Source organism: Microtus oregoni, unplaced genomic scaffold, assembly GCF_018167655.1.
Source record: "Microtus oregoni isolate MIOR12 unplaced genomic scaffold, Mior012 000049F_ref0000343, whole genome shotgun sequence".
NCBI lineage: Eukaryota > Metazoa > Chordata > Mammalia > Rodentia > Cricetidae > Microtus > Microtus oregoni.
The window spans coordinates 7,594,478-7,608,368 of NW_024543223.1; the positions used below are offsets into that span (position 1 = coordinate 7,594,478).

At 52.7% G+C, this 13,891-nt stretch overlaps 1 protein-coding gene across 1 annotated transcript; it reads right to left on the minus strand.

Moving 5' to 3' along the window:
* Positions 1-5,258: 5,258 nt before the first annotated feature.
* Positions 5,259-9,370, minus strand: Msx1 (msh homeobox 1). The gene is made up of 2 exons (XM_041636510.1): positions 8,691-9,370; positions 5,259-6,429 (listed from the first exon to the last, which is right to left on the minus strand). Exons 1-2 carry the CDS (start codon positions 9,157-9,159, stop codon positions 5,987-5,989), a joined length of 912 nt encoding a protein of 303 aa, XP_041492444.1. The 5' UTR covers positions 9,160-9,370; the 3' UTR covers positions 5,259-5,986.
* Positions 9,371-13,891: the final 4,521 nt, after the last annotated feature.

Genomic DNA, 13,891 nt, shown 5'->3' on the forward strand with positions numbered 1-13,891 from the left:
GCATCTTCCCAGTGGAACTGCAATGCAGAGACTGCCTGTGCCTATATAAGTTGGTGGCAGAGATGGCCCCTGAAGTCCTACTGCACCAGATTAAAATCCAGCCACTTTGTCTCCTGAAAAAAAAAAAAAACTGAGTAGCAAAATCCCTCATGGGGATCTGTGCCCATTGGGGATGAGGACACAGGGAGGTGTGGCAGGCCCCAAGAACTAGGAACTGAGGGAAGACCCTTAAATTTACTTCTAACTAAAGCCCAAAAGCAGCTCTTTACTGCATCTGTTTAGATGGGCTGGGCCCTGCACATTCAGGGTGGAATCAGATGTTTCATGAGACTTAGTAAATTGCTAGATAAAGGTCACCATCCAAATAGGAACAGACCTAGGTTTGAGCTCCATGTCTCAGGCCTGAGTGGTCAGCATACTCTGGTTCTTTGGAGTCTCCTGGGAGACTGGGACACAGTTCTGCCTGCTTTGTCAAGAGCCCATAATCGATATTTGTTGCTGGAGAGGCCAAACACAATTACAAAGCTTTTCATGTTGTTCCTATGACCATTAGGAAAGAGGGGAATCTTGCACTTGGTATATGGGGGGGAAAGACAGGCTCAGAAAAGTTAAGGAACTCGCCTCAAATCACACAGGCTCCCAACGTCAAAAGCCGGGATCTACAAGCAGACAGCCCAGCTCTGTGCCAGCAGTCAGACATTGACAGACTGTGGTCCTTAGTGGTATTCTGGCTGTTCCTAGCAGCACCTAGGTCTTTGTGCCTGCCTGTCTGTCAAGGGATGGATGCTGGACAGATGTTTCAGATGCTGGGCCTGGGTTCTGTCAGAGCCTGAGCAAAGTCAGGCCCCTTGGGAGCCCCTCTTGGGAAGGCATGAGAGGCTTTGCCAAACACAGAGCAGTTGTTCTGCTCTGGGGAAGAAGAGGGCTCCTGATGTTCAGGGGAGAAGCCTCCCTGCATTCCCCACCCTCACCCCATGGATGTTCTGCACCCTAGAACTGCCTATGCACACATATGTGCATGAGGGCCACAACCCAAGTACATAAACAACCACATACACACTCCGGCATGCACCCAGGACCTAAGATGCTGTGATCTGCATATCTCTCATATCTCTCGCTAAGACCTACTCTCTGTCCTCTGCCAGGCTTTACTGTGCCCCCTCCCTGGGTCTCTCCAGACGCCATTCCTCAGGAACTCGTCCTCTTCATCTAGGTCTGTGTCTATCCTCTCTCTCTTTTCTCCAAAATAGTGTGTTTCTGTCAGCAGATCGTAAGCCTCTGGCTCTCTAAGGACGTTAGAGAGTTGCCCTGACAGTGTGCGGTTTGCCTCTATAAACTAGGGCTTTGTGTTGAATGCTAGCATGTATGCCTGTGTTTGGGCATGCATGTAGGTTGTGTGTATAATGTGTAGCTCTCGGTTGTGTGTGGTTGTGGGTCTGTGTCAGTGGGTTGTGTGTTGGGTTTGTGCACATGGTTGTGTGTTTGTTGGGGTGTACGTGCCAGCTACTGATTTTGTGAATGTGGTGTGTGATAGTTGATCATGTGTTGGGCATCTATGTGGGTCTGAGTTATGCATCTGAGGTGCGCGTGTTGACTTTATGGGTTTTCTGAGGCGTGTGCTGGTGTGTTGTGTAGATATATGTGGGTCGTGTGTGCAAAGCGCTTTGTAGGCTCTGCCTGTGGTGTAGAGCCCACATTCATCGAGCAAGGGGATTGTAGGCAGTTGACATTAAGAAGAGGCGGCTGTCGCCGCGGGGTGGCGCTGTGGCTGGGGCAGGCGGACTTGTGGCCAGGGTTCTGCAGAGCCGAAGTGTGCTGAGGAATCGAAGCTGTCGAGCGGAACTGAAGAAATCCCTAGAGTCTGGGAAGCAAGATTGGGGTGCAATGGAGAAGAGAAGACATTTGGTTATGGTAGTTGGGGATCAGGTGCTCCCGACGGCACCCGGTGTGAGGGACAGGGGGCTGTCACGGAGAAGCTAACGACTAGGAGGACAAGACGGAGCCGGGAAGGACGTGCGGCTCCGGGACCCTGGCCAGGCCGGCGCCAGCCAAAGAGTTGAAAGGCGGCCGCTGCCTCTCCTCCCAGCTCCCCATTGCGCCCCCGATAGCTCTGGTGGGGCGCAGGCCTGGACCCGCGGGGCTCACTAAAGGTCCTCGGGTCACTAAAGGGGTCCCGCGGTGGGACTTTGATCTGCAGGCCTCCTGCGCAGTCCCGACACCCTCCCAGGATCAGTTATCCGAGCCACGTACCCTCAAACTAGGCGCTCTGAACGCGAGCCCCACCCTGCCTCCTGGGTCGCGACGGCCTCAGCCAGGCTACCCAAGCTCAGAGCTTTGGTGCCCCAAGACCCCTGCCCTGGCCAGCATCATCTCCGCCTCAGCTACATCACTGCTCGGGCCGCTCCAGTCCTGTGGCGTGGTCAGAAACTCAATTTGCAGGCCGAGTTTCCGTGATCTTTCCAACAAAATGAAAACGCCGGTGCAAACGGCCTGCCGGGCAGGGAAGATGTCACTCTCACGATCCTACGAAAAGGGCTTGTATGTGATCATGGGAAAGGAGTTAAAGTAGTAACTGGGGCCCAGATCACCCGTGACTGCTTGCCGGAGCCACCTCCATTTCGTGTGAGAACTGCCGTGGCGCTCAATGACCTTCAGCTGTAGAGACTTGGGCTAGTGCTCCGGAATGCTTTAGGTACCTAATGAAATGAGATCGAATCCCTGTTCTGTTTCTTCATTGACTGTGTGCCCTGTCACCTCTCTGGGCAACAGTAGTCTTCCAAGGTTTGAGCAGAGGAGTGAAGCCGCCAGCGTGCATGGTAACACGACCAATACAGTAGGTTCCAAGAACAGGCTCCTCTACCACAGCCTGCCAGTACCCTAAATGGTGACCCCCACTCCCCGTGATCGAGACCACTCCTTAGCTAGATCAGGAAATGGATCGGCAAAGAATCAAGGCAAGGACCGGCTACAGATGTCACTCGCTCTCAAATAGACAAGGAACTCAGCCCCAGAACCGACAGTGAGAAGCGGTATCCATCTCTCAGCCGCAAATTTATGCCGCACTGGATTTAAAGCGGCTCCGAAAACTGGACGCCAATCCAGTGGGTTGCTCAGAGACGGCAAACATCTATTGAGCACTTTCTGTGTACACAGCCGTCTAGAAAGAGAATTAGGAAATGAGAAGATGATGAAAGAAAGGACTAACTGCAAAGAAATAAAAATAGGAAAAAAATGAACGGATGCAATAGTGGAAGGAAATCTCGGCACAAGACTGCTTCCAAAGGCCACGAAGCTTGCTACTTGCGGGTGGGGGTCCTAGGGAGGCTCGGGAGGGGGGAGAGGCGGCGCACCCGCCTTGCCTGCAGCTACCGCCTTGCTGGAGCCATGGCGCGTCTGCAGAACGCGAACCGTTGCTCATTACGGCAATTATGTTGCTCTAAATTTGCCTCGACCCTAAATTGCTAAACTCAGAGGAGCCAGGAGGCTCAGGAGCTTGGGCCGGAGGAGACACAGGATCCTGCCCCGCCATTCCTCTATTCTGAGTGAGGGTAGGGACTCTGCGCCGTGAATGCTGCCCTTGCTGAAAACGCAGGCTCTAGGGGAATCTTCTGCGCCCTCAGTTCCAGGCGGGTTAACACTTCCTCAAATTCTAGGCGTGAGGAAGATGAGGATATCAGGACTTTTTCTAGGGTGAGAAAGCCAGGGCACAGCAAGATGGCATGGCCGACCGACCTTGCCTAGAAAAGATTACACAGGAACTTAGGCTCTAGACCACGCAGCCACTTCGGCCCACCGGAAACAGCCTCAGTTCCTCTGTCTACCTAGCCATCTCCAGTGGCTTTCTAGGAAGGAACCTAGGAGTCAGAATGTTTGTGGGTCAGGGTGTACTGTTCGCTCTCCCTAGACTGCTTAACTTAGGTGACTGACAGCAAGCAGAGGGACACCTTAGCTTCCAAGCCTGTAAAGGGCACATAGTGTGGTATCCCAACCTTGTAGGCGTAGTTGTCTAGAGGCCCAGAGATTGAAAGTCACTTTCCAGAATCCTCCAGATTGTCCCAGTAGTAGAACCAAGATCTTTGACAAAGCTTGAGAAATTTGTCCTTCTTTTAGGAGGGGTGTGTGTGTGTGAAAGATAGCCAGACATAGAATTTTAACTCCAGCTCTGGAGGCTCCAAGGCCAAGGGACCTCTGGAGTATCTTGGAGACAGTGCAGAACCCTCCCAAAATGCCCCACTCCCCATGGCCTCTCATGGAATTCCCAGGCCAATATGAGCCTTGGGATCAGAAGCAATTTCTACCTTTTAACTGTGGAGATGTCCACATCTCCCTCAAGTCCAACACCAGATACTAGGGGTCTGGATTCCCCCTCCTGACATCTCTGGACTCAGGTTGCCCAGGGCCTTCTTTCGTGGAGTTTGGATATTCAAGCTCCCACCAGACTGGTAGAGGGGAGTACCTAGATTCGGTGAGACTTAAGGGGTGGTCAACTACATAAGAGAAAGAGAAGAGGGGATATAATAGGCTTGATTTACCAAGAGGTCATTTTCTCTTACACATCCTTGTAGAATTTTCCCCAGAAGATTAAACCTGCACTTATTCAAATGTATTTTTCTTGAAAGCCTGAACTTGACTACATAAAAGATAAAGTCAGTTTTAAGAGGGCAGGAGAGCAGGACCAGGTATAGGGTAGCCCTGGGTTTTCAGTACTCTTCAGCGTTGCTGCCTATTTGTGTGTTAACAGAGCCTGGGCTAGCTGTGCAAAGCTCTTTGGACAGTTCAAAATAAAACAGCACACATTCTGTCTACACCAGGTGGTTGTTTAGAGGCAGGCACACACCACACACACACACACACACCCTTCAGTAGGAAAAACAGCATTCAGGGGACAGGAGTCCTCTGGATTAGCTGTTGACAGTCATCAAACCATTTGGGCCAAGCCACTTTGTTTCCATAGACAGCTTAAAAGGGGCAGAGGGAGAGTCAGTTATGGGTGGAAAGAGCAAGTGTCGAGTTCAGCTTAAAGTGAATGGGAAAATTGAGCCTGATTACCCTAGGTAATTACTCCAATTCTCTATTTGACTGTGCTAATGCAAATCTTTCCTGTGTATCCCCCCCCCCAAGATGATTCTGAACATCTTCCTGTCGCCTTTGAAAGTTGCTGATGTAAAACTGCCAAACTGGAAAGCAATTATATATGTGAAGAGAAAGAACAAACAGTAAATCACACAACTCAATCCGCAGACTTCATAGCTTGTAGCTTAAAATTAATTTATTTAACAAATATAGCTATAATATAAATGATAATAAAATTTCAAATATACAGTATATTACATAGTACACATGATCCCTTCAAAAGGGATGTTTGAGAGCCACGAAAATGTACTGTTAAATAGAAACAGATTTTGTTTTTTTACTTTTTTTCCCCTGGTCCTGGGAATTCTCTTCAACCTACCTTTGTAAAGCACCAGCAAGTGCCCTGCCCGCTCAGAGGAACGCTTTGCTGCTAAAGCTCTTGCAGTTTGACAGTGGAAGGAGCTGGGCTCCTTGCTTTCTATAGGACTCTGTTCATTTCCCGAAGCACCAAACAGCAATTTCTCTGCGCAAGTCCTGCCTGGTTCCAGGACCAGAAGCAGTTGGAGTCATGGCCTCTAGTCCTTTTGGCCTCTAGTCTCCTTCAACCTCTAATTCTGCTGGGGACCACGAATAAATCTCTTGGCCTCCGTGCCCTTAATTTCCACATCTATAACTCGTGGGTATAAATCTAGATTCCCTCGAAGAATCCAGACCCTTTTCCCCCCAGATGGGATCAGACTTGGAGAAACTGTAGGAAGAATTGGAGGAGCTGTAGCAGGGGTTTTAAGAGAAGGAACCAGACAGTGTTGGGCAGCGGAGATACCAAGGAAGGACTCCAGCTGCTAAAAGAGGTGGCATGGGGGGAGGGGAAGAGGGGACTAGTGGCACAACAGAGAGGCGACTCTGGACCCTCCTATGTCAGGTGGTACATGCTGTAGCCTACATGGGCCGTGTAGAGTCCCACGGGCGCCACGGGCAGTGCAGCGCGCTGGAAAGGGCCAGAGGCACTGTAGAGTGAGGCGCCCGCGGCCGCGGCTACCGCTGCAGGGCCGCCGAGAGGGAAGGAGAGGCCGAAGGCAGCGGGCGGCAGCATGGGCTTTGCGGCCATCTTCAGCTTCTCCAGCTCAGCCTCCTGCAGTCTCTTGGCCTTGGCGCGGCGGTTCTGGAACCAGATCTTCACCTGTGTCTCGGTGAGGCTGAGCGAACTCGAGAACTCGGCGCGCTCGGCGATGGACAGATACTGCTTCTGGCGGAACTTGCGCTCCAGAGCCAGTAGCTGCGCGGTGGTGAAGGGCGTCCTGGGCTTGCGGTTGGTCTTGTGCTTGCGTAGGGTGCAGGCCGGGGGACTCAGTCTCCCTAGGGGGCCGAGAGAGGAAAAAGGCAAGGAATTAAGAGTGTATTACTAAGGAACAGAAACCACTCCCAGCACCTCTAAGCTGGGTACTATGGGGCACTTGAAAAATATTTTCTCCATCTGCATGAACAACCCGTAGGGCAGAAGTTCTTGCCTACTAAGATTCCAGATGAAATCTAGCCACGTCCAATGCTAGAACACAGTTGGGCAGAGACAGTGCCAACCTACCTTAAAGTCAAGCCTTGACCACCCGGGGCCTCTTCTGGGCCACTGCACAGAGGGAAGATGAATGCTAAGGGGAGGCAAAAACATCTAGAGGGCCTTAGGCCAGCCCAGGTCATACTGGCTTTTATATCTTAGGCCAGCCCAGGTCATACCGGCTTTTATACCCTAGGCATACATATATTTGTACCCACCAAGTGTACTGCTAGATCCCTGCAAAGAATGGATCTTGAAATTCCACACTTTCTGTCAAACAATGCTTCTCCTGGGCTCTAGGGACATTCAAAAGAAGAAAGTCATCCAAGAGGTCACACTGCAAGGATTCTAACACACACTAACACACACACCTGTTTATCTAGATGTGATCCTCTCAGTTTTCCCTACAGCCTCTCCTAAACACAGTGTCAGGGTTCTACGACCACCCGAAGCATTGTGCGTGTGTGTGTGTGTGTGTGTGTGTGTGTGTGAGTGTGTGTGTGTGACAAATTCACCAACATTGCTTACTTTCAAGAAACTGGTGATGCCCACTTGTCTTTTTTTTTTTTTCAGCTTTCCCAGTAAAAGTTAAATCTTAGCAGAGTGCTACCACTGTTTGGAGGGCAGGGCCCAGTGAGGAGGCTGGGTCTCAATCCTCCATCATCCCTGCTATGCCTGACAACACTGCAGGATAAAACAAACCACAACAAATCTCCTGCCCCGATAACAACACACACACACACACACACACACACACCACTTAAGAGATTGCCTTGGCTTGGGATCCTAAAGGGTGAAGTTCTAAATCAAATTCCTAAGTCTCCAGGAGGAGACTGCCTCTGCAGCAGCTTCTCCTTTAAGAAAACGAATTGAAATTGAGGACATCTCACCATGCGGGTTTTGCCCAACTATGCATTTCTTGGCACTTAAAAAAAATAATAATAACCCTTTGGGCCCTCAGACCACTAGGATGTGAGTCAAACGAAATTTCCAGTTAACATCCCCCTTCTTCCCCAGCTTAGGCTACGGCAAGTCCGGAAAGAAGTTGGCCGCCAGGCCACTCCAGATAAAGGAGGGTTCATAGGGAAATGTCACTTTGGTCAGCAGCAATAGCCCAACTCTGGGCCACTTTCGCCAACCATTAGGCCCAGGGAGGGGCTGTCTTTTCAAAGACGTTTAATCTCCAGATAAAAATCGTTCCACAGCATCACGCCATTGAATTTGCAATGCTATTATGTGGTGCGAAATAATCGGAGGAAACGAGGAAAACTTGGGAATTTCCCGTACTCCTGAAATATCTTCGAGCGGGTTCGCAAGGGAAAGACGCCTGAGGGCCGCGAGGATTTAGGACTATCCCGAAACACGCAGCTGGCTGCTGGGTCGGCTTTGAAAGCCAGGTCCAACGCGTTCGGGAGCTAGCAAAGCGATTAATGGGGAGCCCCTTTGGCTGTCTTGCCCCGCCCCCTCCGCTTGTCCACGACTTACCCCCTCTTACCGAATCATCCACCCGTCCTGAACACCAAGTAAATGCTTAGAACTTGATGGGTGGGGGAGGAATTTTGCAGAGCTCTGCAACCCCTGGACAGGTTCTTTAATGGAGAGCTGGGGTTTTCGGCCTCTACTACCAGAAAGTGAAACTCCGCAGAGAGAGAACGTACTGACCGTTGGGCCCATCTAAATCGGTGTAAAGTAACTGGGCTTAGGGTCAGGTGGAGGAGCAGGGAACCCTCGGTGTCCTAAGTACCGGGAGGATAAAAGGGTGCACAGACACCGGCGCGCTACAAATGAACTGACAAGCTCAGCGGCACTGCGCCAGGGCAAGGAGCCCGCGAAAACGGACTGAGAGGTTTGCCAGCTCCAGGCCTCTATGCCTCTTCCTGGGTGGGAGTGGGAAGAGGTTCAAAAGGCCTCCTCCCCACCAACGCAACCTCTGCACGGCCTCCAGGTACCCAGATGCAGGTACGCCGACGCCCGAGACAAGCCGGCGCCGGCGCGCGGCCTGGCGCCCTCGGGCCTCACACCCCCTCCTGGCCCCTTCGCTCTCCATTCTGGGCTGGCTACTTACTGGCTGGGGGCGGGGAGAAGCGGGGACTCTGCATCCACGGGGTTCGGTCTGGCTTCTCAGGGCTCTCGGCCTTCACCAGAGCATCTTCTGGCAGCTTGAGGAGTCCCCCGACTGAGAAATGGCCTAGAGGTCGCGGCGAAGAGGGCGCATCTGGGGCGCCCAGAGACCCGGGTCGGGTACCCAAGTGCTGCAAGGAGCCACCCGCTGCCTGAGCCCCCTCGGAGGCCACCAGGACGCTCTCCTTGGCCCCGGGCTTCCTGTGATCAGCCATGAGGGCCTCCACGCTGAAGGGTAGGAGAGAAGCGGTCACTTTGGGTTTAGCCCCCTCCTCATCTGTGCCCATGGTGCTCGCCGTGGCCGCAGCAGCGCTGGGGGCTTGACCAGCGCCTCCCCCTGCAGACTTGCCGAAGGCGGAGTCCTCCACTTTGACACCGAGTGGCAAAGAAGTCATAGCAGCAGCTGGGGCCATGCAGAGCCGGACCCCCACTCCAGCCGCAGCTCGGGCCCGCCCTGGAGCATGGGTTTCGGGCTGTCTGGGAGCGCGGCCGGCTTCTGCGAGCTCCCGGGACCCTGGCCCCGGCCGATCCTCCCGTGCGAGCCTCCCGCGGCTCCCCTAAAAGCCAGCTCGGGCGAGCTGGGCCTGGATCTCTGCGCCGCGCAGGCCGAGTTCCCGGGCTCACTCGCCGGCTCCGGGTCCGCAGCCGCTCCCCTGAGAACTTGTTAATAAGGCAAGGCCAGCGCGTCAGCGGCCAATCAGCGCGCGAGGGGGCGGGCCCGGAGAGAATCATTGGGCCGCGCTCCTGTCCCAAGGCGCGCCCGGGCTGGGGGTGCTCTGGGCAGAACAGAGCCGGAGGTACCTGGGGAGCCTTTCCGCCCGACTTACCCCGGTGGGCATCTGTCCGGCTGGGTCCCTCTAAGACGTGGACCCTATCGAGTTCCAGAGGAGCGTTCCGTTATTAGCACTTCTCTTCTGCCCTGATCGTCCTCCACCGTCCCGTACCCACTTTTTCCTTTCCCTCTATAGCCTACTTTCTTTCCTCCTCCGTTTCTCTCTCGGCCTGTTGCTATTTATTTCTGGCCCCCTTCCCTCCTCGACCCCCATTTTCTACCACAAAGATTTTACTTCAGTTCACGTGCAAGTTCTTTTTATGTTTGCTTTGGTTGATCATAGCTGTTTGTCATAGTAGAAATGTCTTTCTTTAAAAAAAAACACTAAGTATCTTGTGTCTTTCAATCTTAAAAAGTTTATCTAGGGGTCAAAGTGGGCCTTTGTTTCTAAAGGCCGAACAAGTTTGCAAAGGAAGCCTAGGCCTTGTTCTGTGGGTGCAAGAACCTGTAACATAATCTGGGAAATGCGTTCGGTTTTCATACAAACATGTACCCCCTCCCCTGACTTTTTTCAGGAAAGTTACCCCTCTACCAGAGAACTGCTGGCCAAAGGAGCCCATGGAACCCATGGGTGGAGAATTGGAAACAACAACAAAACAGAACACCGATCTGGCCTCAACGTGACCTCCGACAATGAGTCCTCAAAAACATAACACTTTATACTAACGCTGGGCCAAAGTTGGTGGAGAGTAGAGGCTCGTGTGAAGAAGGGGCAGGAGAAAGAAAGCAGTTCTGCAGCGTAACTTGGGTGCGAGGCTTAAAAACTTTTGTTTACCGAATTTCGAAGGAAACGTGGTTTTATTTAGGCTGATAGAAAAAGGAGGAAAGTTGTTGAGGGGGGCACAGAAGATCTATGTAAACTGGGTTCGGACGCGGGGCGCGGGAGGGGGGGCACTTTTCTTTTATGGTCTCTTATCCCGGGGCCCAGGCCCGCGGCTCCGGGGGAGTTGGAGGAGGTGATTGGCGGCTCACCGGGACTGGGCATTGATGACTGCGGGGCTCTAATCTCCAGGAAACACAAGGGGCTGCCGTGGCCATTTAGGGGTAATTATCCGAGCACGCAGGGATAGCGAATTCCCTGGCCTTTTAACTGGGCGCAATAAAAAGCTGTAGATTAGGGGCGACCAGATTAAGGAAAATGAATTACTTTATTACCCAGACGGCGTCCGGGGTCTGGAGGGAGGGGTCGAGTTGCGGACGCTGGCGAGATCGGAGCCTCGCATCTGCCCACAGGGCCTGGAGAAATAGCAAGGCCTCGGGGCGGGTTCGGGAATACTCGCTTCTGTGAATTGTCCGGATTTCCTAGGCATCTGAGTCTGCTGAGCAGGCTCTGTGCAGATCTTGGAACACAAACTCATTTAGGCCCAGCTGGACGCCCGGTGTTCTGGGCCCACTAAGATTCGTCCTGTGTGTAGGAGAAGTAGAAGCCATGCCACCCTATTTTAAAGCCCAGCAAATGAAAGCTAAGCAAGAGTATCGGCCGACGGTCTAGCTGGAAGCCTAGAGGGGACGGCGAACTTCTGTAGCTGAAGAACTAAGCCGTTGCTAGAGCCACTCGTTCAGCAGCTTTAGCCGATTTTCACTCTGCACTCCTGTTAAAACAGAAGCGGAAATAAATCCCCTGTGTGCCTTTTATTTTTAGATCAGCGTTTTTAATACGAGAAGTGTTTGTCAAAAGTAGGGGTTTTCAAGTTGTTCCGCCGCTGTCCCTGACTCAAATGATTCTCTCCAAGGGGGAGATCGGAGAGTCAATCCAATGTAGCTAAAACCTGCTCCCTGGAAAAATGCACATCGATTAAAACACCGATTGCGTAGACAACATCAGGGACTCGTGGACGGGCCCTGAGTCTGAATTTCTGCCTTAGGGTCAAGAAGGCCTCGAACTCCACGAGTGGGGCCCCAGGGCATTCAGGGGGCTCCAACGGAACTCTCGGCGTGCGCCGAAGTCGAAGCGGAGGCCTAGCCTTAGGCTGGGGAGGGGGGCGGCCTGAGAAGGGCTGCATCGCTAATTGCGGGGATAAACAATCTGTCACGATCCCTCAGCGCGCCTAATAGGCAGACGAGGATGTTGTTTTTAGGCGCCAGCGGCGGCCGGATCAAAGGCTGCAGCCGGCGCAGGGGCCCTTGAAGTCGCGCCCTTGCCTCCAGGGAGCAAACTGCCTGCCCCTCAGTCCTGAGCCCTGAATTTGGCCCCTGGGCTTTTGGAGTGTGTCTCAAACTCCAGTCTCTTCTTTCTGGGTTCGGTGTGCGTTCGGGTCTGCGGCGATCCGGCCGGCAAGAGCGCTTCTGCAGAGCGCAGGGAACAGGACTCAGGCCGGTTGAACTAACGCAGGACCCCTGCTGAGCTGTGCCAGCTAAGAAGGAAAAGTGTCCCATGCCCCCTCCCCCCAACACACCACTGAATCTGAGAAAGGAGTAGGAGAAACTAAATTAAAAGCCTGTTCCTAGGCGTTTAGCTTAGTCCTTAAGAAAGGCATTCGTTTGGAATCTATGAGAGCCGGCAACCTCCGAACTCATTTTTGTCTGGCCTTTGCGGATTTCCCGGCCTGTGGGTGCAGCGAGCAGTCTGTTATCTCACAGCAGCGCTAACCCAAGAAGCTGCTGCCTAGGCGCGACCGTTGTAGGCAGCGAAGAAAACCGACCGTAATTCATGCCTGGCAAGGGCAGGGCTGGCCCGCGGCAGATAAAACTCGGAGACCCGCGCCCTGCGAGCAGCCTCGCCTACTCTGAGCTCTCCTCCCCTCCCCCTCGCTCGGCCTCCCTTCATCTCCTGAACCCTAAAGCGCTCATGCTTCTGGAAAAAAAAAAATGCCTTTGCCGGTTGAGATTCTAAAGTCCTGCGTCCAGTGTCTGGGCCGCTACACTGACTGGTGGCGTTTACTCCGCAGCCCAAAATGCATGTTTAGGTCGGCTGAGATACGGGTGCGAAGTGGTTCCTAGATAGCTTCTTCCCCGTGATCACAAAATCAACTTGTAGAGGGATTAATTTTTAAAGGTAGCTGTTACTACCTGAGTCTCTTCCTCCTCTTGGAGGAACCCGAAAGCTAGCCCTTCAGCAATGCGTTCGTTGTCGCCCCATTCCATCCGCTTTTCCAGTGCATTTTGTGGCCTCTGCCCAGGAACCCCGCATTCATTTTTTTTTTTAAAAAAAAAATGTGCGACTCAGTGGAATCCGACAGCAATTAGGTAGCTCCAAACAGTCTTCTTTAATAGAATGGATGTGCTCTGAAAACCGATTACCCGGAACGCTTTATTTTTGTGGGGATTCACCAATCGCTAGGAGGGCAGCGAAGAGAGAGAGAGAAGAGGTATTTTGTCTCTGGGTGGGGGTGGGGTCTGATGGTTGGACAGAAAGCCTCGTTCTGGAATCTGGTAACCTCCTGAGAAGCCCTTCCTTCCCTGCCATAGCCGAGTCTCTGTCGCCTTCGAGTGAGGGGCTAGGAGTCATGTTCTAGAAATTGCTTGGGATTCACTCGTTCCGGGAAGATTTCAAAGCTTTCTAAGGACAAGCCCCAGAGTTTAGAACTAGAAAAATCTTCAGCTCCGGGAGGTGCAGAGGTGATAGATATAAAATAAAAATGCTTCGGCTTTCCAAAGATCTTGGTCGAACTGATGCAGTCCTTAGCGCTCGAACTAGTGCCGCTGAAGGAACTCTTCCTGGGAGGTGTTTTTTATTTATTTATTTTTTTATTTCCTTTCTTGCGGACTCCTCAACTTCTTCAAAGGAAGGGTGCCAGTCCTGCGGATTCACCCAAGAACTAGCAGCTAGAGTCTGCGACTTCTTGTCCCTTCCCGCCCATCCCCCACTTGCTCTGGATCCCTCTTTCTTGGGCCCCGCTTTCTTGAGTCTTTAAATTCGGCAGGGGTGAGGGGCCAGGATCCGCGGAAGAGGGAGCTCCCTCTTCAAATGGCGCAAATTAATGCGATCGGGACTTGAGGGCGCACTTGGGGAAGATGAAAGCGGAGGCCTGCCGGCTCCTACCAGGACTCTATAATTATAGATAATATATCTCATTTCAAAGCAATTAGACCAATCAGGCGTAACGAACCACTTTGCTGCCTACGAATAACAAAGGCGCACGGTTATTTAAGCCTGGAGATGTCAGGCAGACCCTGAGGCTCCAGGGGCCCCGACCAAGGTCCTCCACCCCAGCTTGGCCCACCGCGGTACGGGAAAGACTACCCTGGATTCCTCTCGCTCTGCCCGCCGCCAACTAAGCGCCTCTCTCGCCTCTTGTCTCTGGCCGCGGGGGTACGGGTTGGAGGGGCTAGGAGAAACCTGGTGTCAGACTTCTGGCTAGAAGTTTCGAAAA

Coding starts and splice junctions, on each gene's coding strand:
- Msx1 (XM_041636510.1), bottom strand. CDS start 9,159: ATGGCCCCAGCTGCTGCTATGACTTCTTTGCCACTCGGTGTCAAAGTG. Junction 6,430..8,690: donor CTTCTCCCCGCCCCCAGCCA/GTAAGTAGCCAG, acceptor TCGGCCCCCTAG/GGAGACTGAGTCCCCCGGCC.